This window comes from Nomascus leucogenys, chromosome 11, assembly GCF_006542625.1.
Source record: "Nomascus leucogenys isolate Asia chromosome 11, Asia_NLE_v1, whole genome shotgun sequence".
Taxonomy (NCBI): domain Eukaryota; kingdom Metazoa; phylum Chordata; class Mammalia; order Primates; family Hylobatidae; genus Nomascus; species Nomascus leucogenys.
In genome coordinates this window covers 57992918-58008005 of record NC_044391.1, presented here as the reverse complement: position 1 = coordinate 58008005, position 15088 = coordinate 57992918, and the positions used below count along the sequence as shown (strand labels likewise).

Below are 15088 nucleotides of genomic sequence, written 5' to 3'. Positions count from 1 at the left end.
TGTATTTTTAGTAGAGACGGGGTTTCACCGTGTTAGCCAGGATGGTCTCGATCTCCTGACCTCGTGATCCGCCCGCCTCGGCCTCCCAAAGTGCTGGGATTACAGGCGTGAGCCACCGCGCCCGGCACACATCTATAAATCTAAATATTTTAAAACAAGAAAACCCACAGATGCAGGAAGATCATAGACTCAGCTTTATACGTGAAAAGCTTAAGGTTTCCTTGAAACCTCCAATTAGGGATAATATCCAGTGACCAGCAGGAGATATGGTTCTGAGTCTCAGAGGAGGGGATTCTGGTGGATGCTATAAAAAGCCATGGTGCCAAGTGTTCTATTTGGAAAACCCTACCCTTAGCCCCAAGGCTCCCCTAGCAAGTTTTTGCTCATTTTTTTTTTGTTTTTGGTTTTTGTTTTTTTTTTGAGACAGTGTGTTGCTCTTGTTGCCCAGGCTGGAGTGCAATGGCGTGATCTCAGCTCACCGCAACCTCCACCTCCCAGGTTCAAGCGATTCTCCTGCCTCAGCCTCTCAAGTAGCTGGAATTACAGGCATGCGCCACCACGCCCAGCTAATTTTGTATTTTTAGTAGAGACAGGGTTTCTCCATGTTGGTCAGGCTGGTCTCAAACTCCCAACCTCAGGTAATCTGCCCGCCTCAGCCTCCCAAAATGCTGGGATTACAGGTGCGAGCCACCGTGCCCGGCCTTTTACTCACTTTTTGAAGGCCTGTCTGAGCATTCATTTGACCTCCATGAAGTTCTCCACGACCCCAGTCCTTCAGCATGTAAAATGCAAGCTCCATGAAAGCAGCAACCTTGTGGCTTTTCTGTGCTGTATTCTCAGATCCTAGACCATGCTGGCATTAGGTGCCTTACAAAGTGTTAATGAATTAATGAATTCTTCCTTTCTCTGACAGTCCTCTGGAGCCTTTCATAGCACCAATCACATTGTATTTTGTTTGCCCAATGATCTGTTCCCTCTAATAATAATCTCCTTGATTATTATTGTCTAGTTTTATTTATCTTTGTATTCCCAGGTCACTATTGGTGGAAGTGAACTAAACCGACAGCCTTAAAGCTCCATGTTGATGATTGTTCCAGGAGGAGGAGGCACACTTAACAAGCACCTGCTCCGCCCCAGGCCCTATCATACACGCTTAATCTCTACAACAAACTGATAAGGAAGCTGGAGATCAGAGAAGCTCGCTGACTTGGGCACCCACCTTGAGCACCCAACTTGACCAAGGTCACCTAGCAAGGAAACAAGCAGAGCTGGGATTCAAACTGAGATCTGACCAACTCCAAAATCTTGTTTCTCCATCCTCACTTTTCCCAAAGATTCTTAACCCCTTGATTTTCAGTGCCTTCAGCACCCTGAAATGACATCACCAGCTGCTCTGACCCCAGATTCTGATACCCTCTCTCACCTTCCCCATCTCACGCTCCTGTGCTTTCTCTGCAGCTTCCAACTGCCGTGCCACCTCAGTTCTGGGCTTCCTCCTTTTCCACTAAACTCTTCTGTTTGCCTTTGCTTCCCCACCCAAGGCCCAGCCCTTTCAGCCATGTTTTAAGGCTAGACTTCTTTGTCCCTGAGCTTCCACCACTCCTGCCTTCTCATCCCTCAGTGAAGCCCACCATTTTTTCTCTCCCACCCCCAGGATACACAGTGTTTCTTGTGTGGCTGGTCTCATCATGAAGCCATGTTGTGTAACTGCTGTTGGGATCTCAAGACCACTAACTCACCCTCTTATGCCTCATGGTTAGAAGACAGAGTTCACCTAATGTGCCACGGTGTCCTCCTGCCTCTGCCACACGCTTCTGATTGGAAAGGCAGGAGCCTAGAGAGGTTACACACAACACATCCCAGCTCTGCCACCTACTAGGATATCACTTTTCAGGTTGCAGCTTAAATGTCACTCCACTCCCCCAGAATCTCAAGCAGGATTAGTGTTTACTGATTTGGGCTTCCATTGTTCCCTGGACTCACCCAGGCATAGCACCAACCACATTTTAGTGCTATTGCTTGTTTAATTGTTGATCAGCCTTACTAAACTGTCTCATCCTAAGGCAACCGTCCATCAACTCTGCAACCTAACAACCGCTTGGCCTCCCGATTTCTCCTGTCCTTCGCTGATAAACTGCTTGAAAGAAAAGTCTACATTTTGCCTCCACTTAGTCCTCTCACTCCTCCCTCTCAGTCCACACCCCCGGCTCCAGGCTCCATCGCTCTATTGAAAAGTGCTCTTTTTGTCCTCAGCCTCCTTGATCCCTTTGTGCACCTGTGGACCGCCCTTCCTTGAACCTCATTCTTCTTGGCTTTCATGACCTCCTCTCTCCTGGTCTTTTCCTGGGAGCTTAGAGATCTAGGCCTTCTCCTCATCCTCCTCTTCTCCCTCTGTCTCTTCCTCTTCTTCTTGCCTCAAGTCCCTCTGTGCTGACTCTGCTCCTTCTTTTCCCTGATTCTTTTCCTTAGGCCACCTCACCCACAACTGGGTTTCACCCAAATCCTTGAGGGGGATGCTCCAGTTGGGCCCGCTGCACGTGGCCATGCAGGGTGTTCAGTGCACAGGCACACCCTGCCAGGAGACAAGGAGGAGGCTCCCTCTCTGCAATTTGTGTAAAGGCCCCGCAGGTTAGCTGTGACCCTGGCATCCATACCTCCTGCCCCATGCCTCTCCCAAGCTCCAGCCCTGCTCTCCTAGCTGCTCACAGGATAGTTCCCTAAACACTGCTGGCAGAACCTACCCAGCCTAGGCCAGGAAAGAGGCTGACAGAGACAGAGCCGGTTGACTGGATGATCTGGAGATAGGTTCTTGGCCACTCTGCTCTTCCATTTCACCCCCCTTTTCGAAGACTCAGTCTTAGCCACCCTGCCCTGAGCCCAGGTTAGATGGAAAAAAATAGTGGTGAGCAGGGAGCAGAAGGCTGGAGAGTAGTGAGGGCAAAAGAACAAGGGGGCTGGGAAGAAAAGGAGCAAATGGGGCAAAGCAGACAGGAGGGGAGGTCAGCTGGCTTCTCAGCTGCCAAAGCTTTGCCAGGCACGTCATCTCATTTGGTCTTCGTGAAAACTCTCTAAGTGGATGTTACTACTATTCTCATTCTACAGCTGAGGAGAGACCAAGCTAGTAAAGGCTGCTCAAGATCACCAAGCCAGCAGCGGGGAATATTGTGAAATATTGAAATATTTTATTATTTCATAGAGACAGGGTCTTGTTATACTGCCCAGGCTGGTCTCAAATTCCTGGCCATCAGTGATTCTCCCACCTCAACCTCCCAAAGTGCTGGGATTACAGGCATGAGCCACCTGGCCTAATCCGGGTCTTTTGACACCAAGTGCCCTGTTCATCCCTTTGCCCTCCCCTAATCTCTGGGCAGATTTGAGTGAGGCGATAGGCTGGGGGATATGGCATTGGGATACCAGGGTTGCACCTGAGGAGAAGCCAACAGCACCAGGGTCAGAAAGGGCAAAGGACATAAGCACAGGCAAGGCCATTCCTGGTGGGGCTGGGCCAGGGAGCTGAGGGGCTCCTAGAAGGGCTATGTTCCCCGACTTCTCTGAGCTTCAGCGCCTGGAGGCTCCTGGGCAGCCACACGCTTCTCAGCGCTGACCCTTCCTCTTCCTTTATCCTTGGAAAATAACCCCTAGGGCACAAACCCAACCGAAGCAATGATACTAAGTGTCAGAGCATTCTTCGACTCTCCCATCCCTGGGGGAGAGGGCCTGGCCCAAGCCCTGAGAACCCCTCCCCACCTCCACAGGCAGTGCCAGGGGCTCCAAATAGGGTGCTGAAATCCCAGAAGTCTTGATATCAGACTGGGTCCTGCACCCAGCTGCCACCCGCATCCTCCCCCTGCTCCACAGCTGGCTCTGAAGCCTGTACCCTTGCCCCCACCTCCTGTGTCTATGCAGTCTACCTGACTGCACTTTCTGATGACCCCCCACCGACCTCTTCTAGTACCCCATGTTTATTAATTACTTAAACCTAAAGTATTTACAGAGCTCCACCTATGTGCCAGATGCAGGGCTGGGCACGAGGATTCCCATTCCGCCCCAGATTCCTTTTCCTTTGAGTTCCACCCCAGATCTCCCTCTGTCTCAACAGCTCTGCCCCTAAGTCAGCAGCCCTGAGATTTCTCCTGTGGGAGGCCCCCCTGCATGGGTACACCCTCCACTGAGAGTAGCTGAAGGGAACCCAGGGGAGCCTCCCAGGCGATCCCTCCCTCCCTCCAACCCACCCCACCACAGGGCCTTCTCACTGTCTCCAACACACTGGAGTCACCCTCAGTCTTTGAAGAAGAGGATGGGAATCAGTCTCTCCCTGTTTTGTGTATGGACCCCATCCTTACACCTCAGTTGGTGTTCCAAACACCTCCCTCCTCCAGGCTGAGCAAGGAATTTCCAGCCTAAACGTTAAAGCAAAGGCGGAAGGACTGCAGGCCTTCCAATCCTCCCTAATCCTCTCATCTCTCCACCACCTAGTTTCTCCAGAGCCATCAGCTCTAGCCCTCCGTGGGAGAATGTGGAGGGGGCGGGAAGAGCTAACCCACCCCTATCGGGTCATCTCTGAGTTTACTCTGAAGTTAAACCTGCCTCACAGGTTCCCACTCCCCTTCTGCTGGACGCTGGAATGCAGGACTGATGGTGGGTGGAGAACCATTTCCCCTCCTTCCGGATTCCCCCCTGCCGAGGCGCATTACTCTTCGTGTCTGTTCTGGGAGCTTCTCACCAGGGCGCCTCCTGCTCCACCTTCTCCCAGAACTGTCCTCACAATCACTCCATCCCCCTTTCCACCTTGCTTCCCACCCCCACCCCAGAACCCTACTGCTGGGAATCTGGGGGCCGAGACCTTCACCCCAGCTCTCCGAGAGGCTCTCTGACAAAGTGAAAAAGCCCTGAGCCACAGAGGAATCTGGAAGTGGTGGGAAGGGGCAGGCTGGTGCTGGAAGCCCGAGGTCGGTATTTGCCCCATGCTGCAAGAAGTCAGGAATGTGGCCATCGACATCAGTAGGAGAGATAAGGTCTAGCTGGCAGCTCTCCCTCTCCAGCCCCCACGCTGCACCTCCACAGGTCCCAGAAGGTTCCTAGCAGTTGGGGTAGGGCAGGAATCAGATAAGGACCTGGGAATGAGCTTGGAGAAAAATTCCAGAATCTGGTTTGATTGCTGGTAGATTTCAAAGTGCCCCAGGGTTTTTAAGTGACTCAGAGAGACAGACTTCAAACCCCTTGAGCCTGTCTTTCGAATTAAATTGACCCTCTCTATCTGCCCTCCTGGATGTATTGAAGCCTTCCTTACTTTGAAGGAAGGCTCCAATACAAATAATTAGTATTTGTTTGATGAATGAGTGATAATTTACACTCACATTCACTACCACCCGAGGAAATAGACTGGACAGGTCTTACTGTTTTCCCTGTACAAGTGAAGAAACTGAAGTTCAGAGTTAGGTGACTTCCCCAAGGTTACACAGCTAGCAAAGTAGCCAGGCTGGCTGACTTAAAACTTAGCAATAACAGTAAAAGGCAGTACGTTGCTTGTTGAATCCACATACTTTATTATAAAATTCTGCCCAACTTGACAGTTCTGAAATCCAGTGGGGGAATATAAAGGTGAAAGCAGGAGAGACCCCTCTGACTGGAACCTCTTACCTCCCAGAAGCCTTGTGTGCAAAACCAGTGGGCATTCATTTGTATGTTATTTTGCATCCCGTTTGCCTCCCAGCCTTCAGCAGGCTCCGACCCTCCCCTGGCCAGCTTCCACCCTGACCGCCCCCTGGCTGGCTCCCATTGAGCACTGGGGGGCTCTCGCCACCATTAGGTGACAGATCGGGAACAATCCAGGGTCAGGCTCTTTATCTGTGCTGCGCCTCCCACCTGGCAGGTCCACTGGCCAGGCTCTGCTAGGGTCCCTTCTCTCCCAGGCCTACCCTACTGTTTGTCCTCCCCTTCCGCCTCAGCTGGCAGCTCGATAAGAATCAATAGTTCCACTCCAGAGCAAAGAACACAGTCAAATGTGTCATACCAGGCCCTGCCAGAAGAACGAGCTGCTGGAGCTGACAAACTTGAAGGCCCAACACCTAGGGGTTCCCCCCAACACTTCATTCAGCAGGGATGGTCATTCAGCTTCAGGGGGCAGGCAGCATGAAAGCCTCCCTACCTCCATCCTTCTCACACAGAGGCTGGGGAGAGCGTCCTGGAGGATGCAGTCCCCTGGGGACAGGCTTCTAATCCAGACAGCCTTACAAAGGGGGACAGGGAAAGGACTGGCCGGGAGAAAAGTCCTAGTAAAGAGGGGAGGGGCACTGGCCACCAGGGCTGGGTCGCTGCTATGATGGTCCTAGGAGTGCCTGCCTGTCCTCTCAGGCCCTGTGCGATGTAGGACACATTACTTTTATTTATTTATTTGTTTGTTTCTTTGTTTATTTATTTATTTATTTATTTTGAGTCAGAGTTTCGCTCTGGTTGCCCAGGCTGGAGCACAATAGCACGATCTTGGCTCACTGCAACCTCTGCCTCCTGGATTCAAGCGATTCTCCTGCCTCAGCCTCCTGAGTAGCTGGGATTACAGGCACGCGCCACTGTGCCTGGCTAATTTTTGTATTTTTAGTAGAGAAGGGATGTCACCATGTTGGCTAGGCTGTTCTCAAACTTTTTTTGTTGTTTTGTTTTTGAGACAGAGTCTCGCTCTGTTGTCTAGGCTGGAGTGCAGTGGCATCGAACTCTTGACCTCAAGTGATCCACCCGCCTCGGCCTCCCAAAGTGCTTGGATTACAGGCATGAGCCACCATGCCCGGCGATGTGGGACACATTATCATCTCCGTGAGAGATTTTTGGTCTCTTTTGTCACCGCCTTTCTCCTCTCCCAGCTCCTAGAACTGGGCCTGGCTCACAGTAGGTGCTGAATGCATACTGGTTGAATTGTAAATGCTCAGGATTTGTTTAACTAAGGATGCAGGAAAGGTGACATACTGGTGTGCAGAAGTCAGGACGCATTCCCTGTCCAAATCACAGTGTTCCACGGAGGCAAAGCCCTTGGGAGTGAGGTCGGGAGAGGGGAAGGTGGTGGAGGGGGCTCAGAGACTGGGTTTGTTTTGGGGAGTCTGCACCTATTTGCTGAGTGAATGTATGTGTGCGTGCATTTGAGAGCACACCTCTGTATGATTCAGGTGTGAGTGTGTGTGAGGAAACGTGGGCAGGTGGGCAGTGTTTGGGAGCCAGGTGCAGCTGGGGTGTGAGTGTGTAAACCAGCAGCTGTAAGGCTCGGCATTGCTTCTCCTCCTCTTCTCCAGCTCCCAGCCTTTCTTCCTCGGGACTCCTAGGGCTCCAGGATGCCCCCAAGATCCCCTCCACAAGTGAATAATTTGGGCTGCAGGTTGAGGACAGCTAGAGGGACTCACAGGCCATTCCACCCGCACATCACCAGACCCCCAAATTTCTTTTTTCTTTTTTTTTCTTTCTTTCTTTTTTTTTTTTTTTTTTTTTTGAGACGGAGTTTCACTCTGTCGCCAGGCTGCAGTGGCACGATCTCGGCTCACTGCAACCTCCGCCTCCCGGGTTCCAGCGATTCCCCTTCCTCAGCCTCCCAAGTAGCTGAGACTACAGGCGTGCACCATCACGTCCGACTAATTTTTTGTATTTTAGTAGAGAGGGGGTTTCACCATGTCGGCTAGGATGGTCTGGATCTCCTGACCTCGTGATCCGCCCGCCTCGGCCTCCCAAAGTGCTGGGATTACAGGCGTGAGCCACCGCGCCCGGCCAAGACTCCCAAATTTCAAACTCGCCAGCACCTCCTCCACCTGGGGGAGAAGGGCATAATAACGTCATTTCCTGCCCTGAAAGCAGCCTCGAGGGCCAACAACACCTGCTGCCCGTGTCCATGCCCAGTTGGCCACCCCGTTTCTCGGGGGTGAGCGGGGCTTGGCAGGGCTACGCGGAGGGCGCGGGGGTGGGGCCCGGGGCGGGGCGTCCCGGGGCGGAGGGCGCGGGCTCCGAGCCGTCCACCTGTGGCTCCGGCTTCCGAAGCAGCTCCGGGGCGGGGGCGGGGCCTCACTCTGCGATATAACTCGGGTCGCGCGGGTCGCGCGGGCCGCCACCGTCGTCGGCAAAGCCTGAGTCCTGTCCTCTCTCTCTCCTCCCCGGACAGCATGAGCTTCACCACTCGCTCCACCTTCTCCACCAACTACCGGTCCCTGGGCTCTGTCCAGGCGCCCAGCTACGGCGCCCGGCCGGTCAGCAGCGCGGCCAGCGTCTATGCAGGCGCCGGGGGCTCTGGTTCCCGGATCTCCGTGTCCCGCTCCACCAGCTTCCGGGGCGGCATGGGGTCCGGGGGCCTGGCCGCGGGGATAGCCGGGGGTCTGGCAGGAGTGGGAGGCATCCAGAACGAGAAGGAGACTATGCAAAGCCTGAACGACCGCCTGGCCTCTTACCTGGACAGAGTGAGGAGCCTGGAGACCGAGAACCGGAGGCTGGAGAGCAAAATCCGGGAGCACTTGGAGAAGAAGGGACCCCAGGTCAGAGACTGGAGCCATTACTTCAAGATCATCGAGGACCTGAGGGCTCAGGTAAGGGGTGGAAGGGACCTCAACTCCCAGGCTTGTCTGACCCTCCAATGATACACTCCTTCGCCTCTTTCCCTCAGTCCATATCCACCCCAACCCCTACTCCACCGGGAGGGGTTGGGCATACCTGGATTTCCATCCGCGTGCTCCTAGCCACAGGGTCCCTAAGAGCAGCAGCTAGGCATGGGAGGGCTCTTTCCCAGGAGAGAGGGGGAAGGGGACAGGGTTGAGAGCTTTACGGAGGAAGTGGACAGCATGGAGGGAGGTGAGGAAAGGCCTGTAAAGAGGAGGAGACACTGGCCCTGGCGGAGTGGGGACTATTGGAGGGTTAAGCGGATGTGGCTAAGGCTGAGTCATCTAGGAGTAAACAAGAGGCCTTCCTTTGGGAGGAGCCAATCCAGGGTGTAGGGGGCCCAGAGTGACCAGGTGCACTAGGGAAAAAATCCCAGGAGAGGGCCAGGAAGAGGACTTGTTAGTAGCGACTCACTTCTGGGCAGGCAGGCCAGCCAGCTAGCCAGCCTGCTGAGGCTTCCCAAGAGGGGCAGAGTGCTGGGATCTGGGAATCCAGGAAAGGAGGGAATGGGGTGGGGCTAGATGAAAAGGGATAGGTGTCCAGGGAGAGCCTCTGGCTATTCCTGGGACCAGGAAGTTTTCACTAGGGTACTTTTTACACACTCACCCCACCCATCCCTGACTTTCTATTCATGGAGCAACCTCTCTCTACAATACCCCCAGATCTTCGCAAATACTGTGGACAATGCCCGCATCGTTCTGCAGATTGACAATGCCCGTCTTGCTGCTGATGACTTTAGAGTCAAGTAAGTTTGGGGGCTAGAGAGCTGGGGGTCCAGAGGTGGAGCTAAGAAGGATCTGCTCCCCAGGCTGGGTCAGTTAGGGGCTCACAGTGGGATCCTGTTAGGTGTGGGTGGATGAGAGTCCGGGTCCATCAGTGTATTCATTTAACTGTTCATTTGTGTAACCCTGTTTAAGAATACTGTCCTCCAAGTGCCAAGAATGGTGCTCAGGGGATTACCACCTAATTGCTGACTCAAGGTGCTGGTTTGCAATGGGCACAGAACTTCTCTTAGTAGGTGGCATGAGGTGAGAAGGTTCTGGATCAGAGATAGGGGCCCCTCTGATCACCTCCACTCCTACAGGTATGAGACAGAGCTGGCCATGCGCCAGTCTGTGGAGAATGACATCCATGGGCTCCGCAAGGTCATTGATGACACCAATGTCACTCGACTGCAGCTGGAGACAGAGATCGAGGCTCTCAAGGAGGAGCTGCTCTTCATGAAGAAGAACCACGAAGAGGCAAGCAGGGGCCACTGGCCAGGCCAGGGATTGAGGGGCCAAGACAAGTCTGGGTGGGAGAATAGACAAGACAAGCCACCTGCAAGTAGCCTTGCTAAGAAAGTTTAGAAATAGCAGCCTAGGCTCTTCTTAAATAAGACCGTTCTGATGAAGAGCATTCTCAGGGGGGTCAAGTACACCCTGGCTCACCTGAATTACAGGTCAAAATGATATGGGTTAGAAAATGAGATGAGAACAGAAGTAGAAGCAGCTAACACTAGGAGCTGGGGGTGATAGAGGAATGACAGCAGGTAGAGTTGGCAGGGCTTCCTAAAAGATGGTAGAAGGAGCAGGTTTGTGAAGGGGAGGGTGGATGAAGGAACAGGGTGAAGTTAGGAGAGAGAAACCAGTGAGTGGGTGGCATTTCTACCCACTGGAGTAGAAAGGCCAGAACTGGCATTGCCCTGAGTGCAAGCCAAAGGATTCTTCCTGTCTCTTCTCCAACTGTAGGCCTCCTAGAAGAGGCAATCACAGAAGAAAGGCCTTGTTGGAGCTCTGACCCTGAACCCTCCTCACTTCTGCCCCTGTCACCTTTAGGAAGTAAAAGGCCTACAAGCCCAGATTGCCAGCTCTGGGTTGACCGTGGAGGTAGATGCCCCCAAATCTCAGGACCTCGCCAAGATCATGGCAGACATCCGGGCCCAATATGACGAGCTGGCTCGGAAGAACCGAGAGGAGCTAGACAAGTACTGGTCTCAGCAGGTGCGTGAGGGGAGGGGATGGCTGCCAAGGTGTGGGAGGGAGGCAGACAGGGAATGAGGGGCCTGATGGACTGTCCCCACCCTGCAGATTGAGGAGAGCACCACGGTGGTCACCACACAGTCCGCCGAGGTTGGAGCTGCTGAGACGACACTCACAGAGCTGAGACGTACAGTCCAGTCCTTGGAGATTGACCTGGACTCCATGAGAAATCTGGTGAGTGCCTTCACATCACCTGCTCAGCTCCTCCTTCACTTGGCCTCAGGCCCAATCCTGTCTCAACCCAAATCCTATCCCTCGAATCATGAGTTCCTTTAGCTCAGAAAGAGTCAGTTCCTCTTTGCATTTCCCACCACTCGTATCCCTTACTCCAATACTTGGCACACAGCAGGTGCCCAAAAAAGTTTCCAAAAGTGAAGGGATGAGCAGTCCTGGGACTCTGGGCTCACCCTGCCCCTCCTCTCTGTGCCCCTGCAGAAGGCCAGCTTGGAGAACAGCCTGAGGGAGGTGGAGGCCCGCTACGCCCTACAGATGGAGCAGCTCAACGGGATCCTCCTGCACCTTGAGTCAGAGCTGGCACAGACCCGGGCAGAGGGACAGCGCCAGGCCCAGGAGTATGAGGCCCTGCTGAACATCAAGGTCAAGCTGGAGGCTGAGATCGCCACCTACCGCCGCCTGCTGGAAGATGGCGAGGACTTTAAGTGAGTGGGGATTTCCTACCCACACATGCTGGGATCAGGAGATCACTTCTCCCCAAAGCCTGAGCTTTTGGAAGCACCCCATGTGTCTGTTCATTGGTATCCACTGAGCACTAGGCCATTGCTCCATGGGTGCTCCTGTGTCTTCAAGGGAGTAACAGTTACAGAGGTTTCCCCCTTGAAGAAAGCAAATTAAATATTGTCCCTAGCTGTACTTAGTATGCAAATGAAGTTTGGCCTTGGGTTTCCCTTTTCTGGAGGAAGAGGCTGAGGGGGATTTGGAGATAAAGGTAGAGGTCAGGAGGCTTTTTCCCTCTACCTTTCTTGTCTCCCTTCTGCTCCACGGGGCTGTTTATAACTTGGGCTTGGTCTTCTGTTACAGTCTTGGTGATGCCTTGGACAGCAGCAACTCCATGCAAACCATCCAAAAGACCACCACCCGCCGGATAGTGGATGGCAAAGTGGTGTCTGAGACCAATGACACCAAAGTTCTGAGGCATTAAGCCAGCAGAAGCAGGGTACCCTTTGGGGAGCAGGAGGCCAATAAAAAGTTCAGAGTTCTTTGGATGTCACTTTGTCTTCTTTTGGCTGTTTTCATTGTGCGCAAATGTCCTAACCCAACAGTCCCATCCCTGATCCAGCAGAAACCACCTCTGACTCCTGAGGGTTTCATATAGATTGGGGTATAGAAGGAAGAGGGATCTGTATTCTTGGAAACACTTCTCAGAGACAGAGGACGGAGCAGTAGATGTGATGGGTCACAGGCAGTGGGGATCCCTACAAGGGAATTGTGGAATCTTTGCCTTGAAGCGATCTGGTGTTCAAAAGGTCCCTGACTGATCATTAGCAGAAATCTGAACCAGAGGAGGAAATTAGGCCGAGGACAGAGGAGACAGGGAGACACATCTGGCCCTCCCCTACCCTGCTGCTTTACGCCCTTGGCCCACTGCCCAGGGCTTCACACCCACAGTTTTTTCTTCAAACCCCAGGCCATACTCATGCTCCAAACCTATGGTGCCCTAAACTCTGTTCATTCACTCAACAGAGATATGATTTTTAGGGTGCTAGAGGTCTGGTTAGAAGTTGAGTAAATGATCACGGAAGTTCCCATCTAGGAAAGAGGTGCCCCTGAGTAAGCATCCATATAGGTAAGGATAGGCATCTTAAAGCTAACCAAGGCTGGGCACGGTGGCTCACACCCATAATCCCAGCAGCACCACCACACCCGGCTAATTTTTGAATTTTTCATAGACTTGGGATTTCACTATGTTGCCCAGGCTGCTCTGGAACTCCTGGCCTCAAGTGATCCTCCCGCTTGTACCCTTTGGAGTGATTGGATGTCACTTTGTGTCTTCCTTGGCTGTTTTCATACTTGTGTGCAAATGCCCTAACCCAACATGATTACATGTAGATAATCATTGCAGCAGTTTTGCCAAAACAGAACTACTAAAGATCAAGGCATCCATCACTCAAAGACCTAGGTTAGGGTAATTTTTTTTTTTCTTTGAGGCAGAGTCTTGCTCTGTCACCCAGGCTGGAGTGCAGTGGCATGATCTGGGCTCACTGCAACTGCCTCCTGGGTTCAAGGGATTCTCCTGCCTCAGCCTCCCGAGTAGCTGGGATTTCAGGGACCCGCCACCATGCCTGGCTAATTTTTGTATTTTTAGTAGAGACGGGGTGTCACCTTGTTGGCCAGGCTGGTCTCGAACCCCTGACCTCGTGATCCGCCCTCCTCGGCCTCCCAAAATGCTGGATTACAGGCGTGAGTCACTGCGCCCAGCCTAGGTTAATTTTTAAAATGTTGGATTAAGGCAAAAAAATTTTTTTAATTTAAAAATTAGCCAGGCATGGTGGCATGTACCTGTAGTCCCAATTACTCAGGAGGCTGAGGTGGAAGGATTGCTTGAGTCCAGGAAGTCAAGGTTGCAGTGAGCTGTGATCATGCCACTGCATTTCAGCCTAGGTAACAGAGTATGACTCTGTTTCAAAAAAAAAAAACTGGCCAGGCACGGTGGCTCACGCCTGTAATCCCAGCACTTTGGGAGGCCAACGCGGGCAGATCACAATGTCAGGAGATTGAGGCCATCCTGGCTAACACGGTGAAACTCTGTCTCTATTAAAAGTACAAAAAATTAGCCAGGCGTCTGGGTGCAGTGTCTCATGCCTGTGATCCCAGCACTTTGGGAGGCCAAGGTGGGCAGATCACTTGAGGTCAGGAGTTCAAGACCATCCTGGCCAACATGGTGAAACCCTGTCTCTACTAAAAATACAAAATTAGCTGGGTGTGGTGGCACATGCCTATAATCTCAGCTACTTGGGAAGCTGAGGCAGGAGAATCACTTGAACCCAGGAGGTGGAGGTTGCAATAAGCCGAGATCACGCCATTGCACTCCAGCCTGGGCAACAAGAGCGAAACTCTGTCTCAAAAATATATATATATAATATATATATGTGTGTGTGTATATATGTATATATGTGTGTATATATGTATACATGTGTATATATGTATATATGTGCATATATATTATATATGTGTGTATATATGTGTATATATATGTGTGTGTGTGAGTATATATATATATGAAATAAAATTTAAAATCTTGCTGGGCACGGTGGCTCACCCCTGTAATCTCAGCACTTTGGGAGGCCAAGGTGGGCAGATCACCTGAGGTCGGGAGTGGAGAAACCCTGTCTCTACTAAAAATACAAAATTAGCCAGGCGTGGTGGCATATGATTGTAATCCCATCTACTTGGGAGCCGGAGGCAGGAGAATCTCTTGAACCAGGGAGTTGGAGGTTGCAGTGAGACGAGATCGCGCCACTGCACTCCAGCCTGGCAACAGAGCAAGACTCTGTCTCAAAAAAAAAAAAAAGAGCCAGGCGTAGTGGCATACCCCTGTAGTCCCAGCTACTTGGGAGGCTGAGGCAGGAGATTTGCTTGAACCCAGCAGGCAGAGGTTGCAGTGAGTCAAGATCGCGCCACTGTACTCCAGACTGGGTGACAGAACAAGACTCCATCTCAAATAGATAAATAAATAAAATAAAATCTCGCCTCTCCACTCCCTAGAGGTAACCACTGTTAAATACCTTTTAAAATTAGACATATACAAGCATATTTCATTATGTTTTATATATGTAAAATTATCCAGCTCTGTATCTTGATTTCTTTTTTTTTTTTTTTTAATTGAGACAGAGTTTCACTCTGTCGCCCAGGCTGGAGTGCAGTGGCAGGATCACGGCTCGCTGCAACCTCTGCTTCCCGGGTTCAAGCAATTCTCCTGCCTCAACCTACTGAGTAGCTGGGATTACAGGCGCCCACCACCACGCCTGGCTAATTTTTGTATTTTTAGTACAGACAGGGTTTCACCATGTTGATCAGGCTGGTCTCGAACTCCTGACCTCATGATCCACTCGCCTCAGCCTCCCAAAGTGCTGGGATTATAGGCGTGAGCCACCATGCTTGGCTTTGATTTCTTAAATTCTACTTTCTTCATTTAACAATACGTCTTGGGGCCGGGCGCAGTGGCTCACACCTGTAATACCAGCACTTTGGGAGGCCGAGGCGGACGGATCACAAGATTAGGAGATCGAGACTATCCTGGCTAACACAGTGGAACCCCATCTCTACTAAAAATGCAAAAAAATTAGCTGGGCGTGGTGGCGGGCACCTGTAGTCCCAGCTACTCTGGAGGCTGAGGCAGGAGAATGGAGTGAACCCGGGAGGTGGAGCTTGCAGTGAGCCGAGATCGTGCCACTGCACTCCAGCCTGGGCAACAGAGCAAGACTCTG

General features: G+C 52.1%; 2 protein-coding genes across 3 annotated transcripts in view; one reads left to right on the top strand and one right to left on the bottom strand.

Moving 5' to 3' along the window:
- KRT8 (keratin 8) overlaps window positions 1–8824 on the bottom strand; it is a 45785-nt gene extending 36961 nt beyond the window's left edge. The window contains exon 1 of one of the 2 annotated variants that reach the window (XM_030822603.1): window positions 8418–8824. The gene's annotated coding sequence lies outside the window, so the exon portion shown is untranslated. The remainder of the gene's footprint in view (window positions 1–8417) is intronic. The other variant, XM_030822604.1, reaches the window with a different exon arrangement.
- On the top strand, window positions 7836–11866 carry KRT18 (keratin 18). The gene is made up of 8 exons (XM_003252087.4): window positions 7836–7897; window positions 8135–8552; window positions 9285–9367; window positions 9707–9863; window positions 10440–10604; window positions 10692–10817; window positions 11079–11302; window positions 11682–11866. The coding sequence occupies exons 2-8, from the start codon at window positions 8136–8138 to the stop codon at window positions 11800–11802; spliced, it is 1293 nt and encodes a 430-aa protein (XP_003252135.1). The 5' UTR covers window positions 7836–7897; window position 8135; the 3' UTR covers window positions 11803–11866.
- Window positions 11867–15088: the final 3222 nt, after the last annotated feature.

What these genes read in the sequence shown, in the direction of transcription:
- KRT18 (XM_003252087.4), top strand. Translation starts at nt 8,136, where the DNA reads ATGAGCTTCACCACTCGCTCCACCTTCTCCACCAACTACCGGTCCCTG. An exon ending in TGGACTCCATGAGAAATCTG is followed by an intron (nt 10,818 to 11,078) that starts GTGAGTGCCTTC and finishes GTGCCCCTGCAG; the next exon opens with AAGGCCAGCTTGGAGAACAG. An exon ending in GAAGATGGCGAGGACTTTAA is followed by an intron (nt 11,303 to 11,681) that starts GTGAGTGGGGAT and finishes CTTCTGTTACAG; the next exon opens with TCTTGGTGATGCCTTGGACA.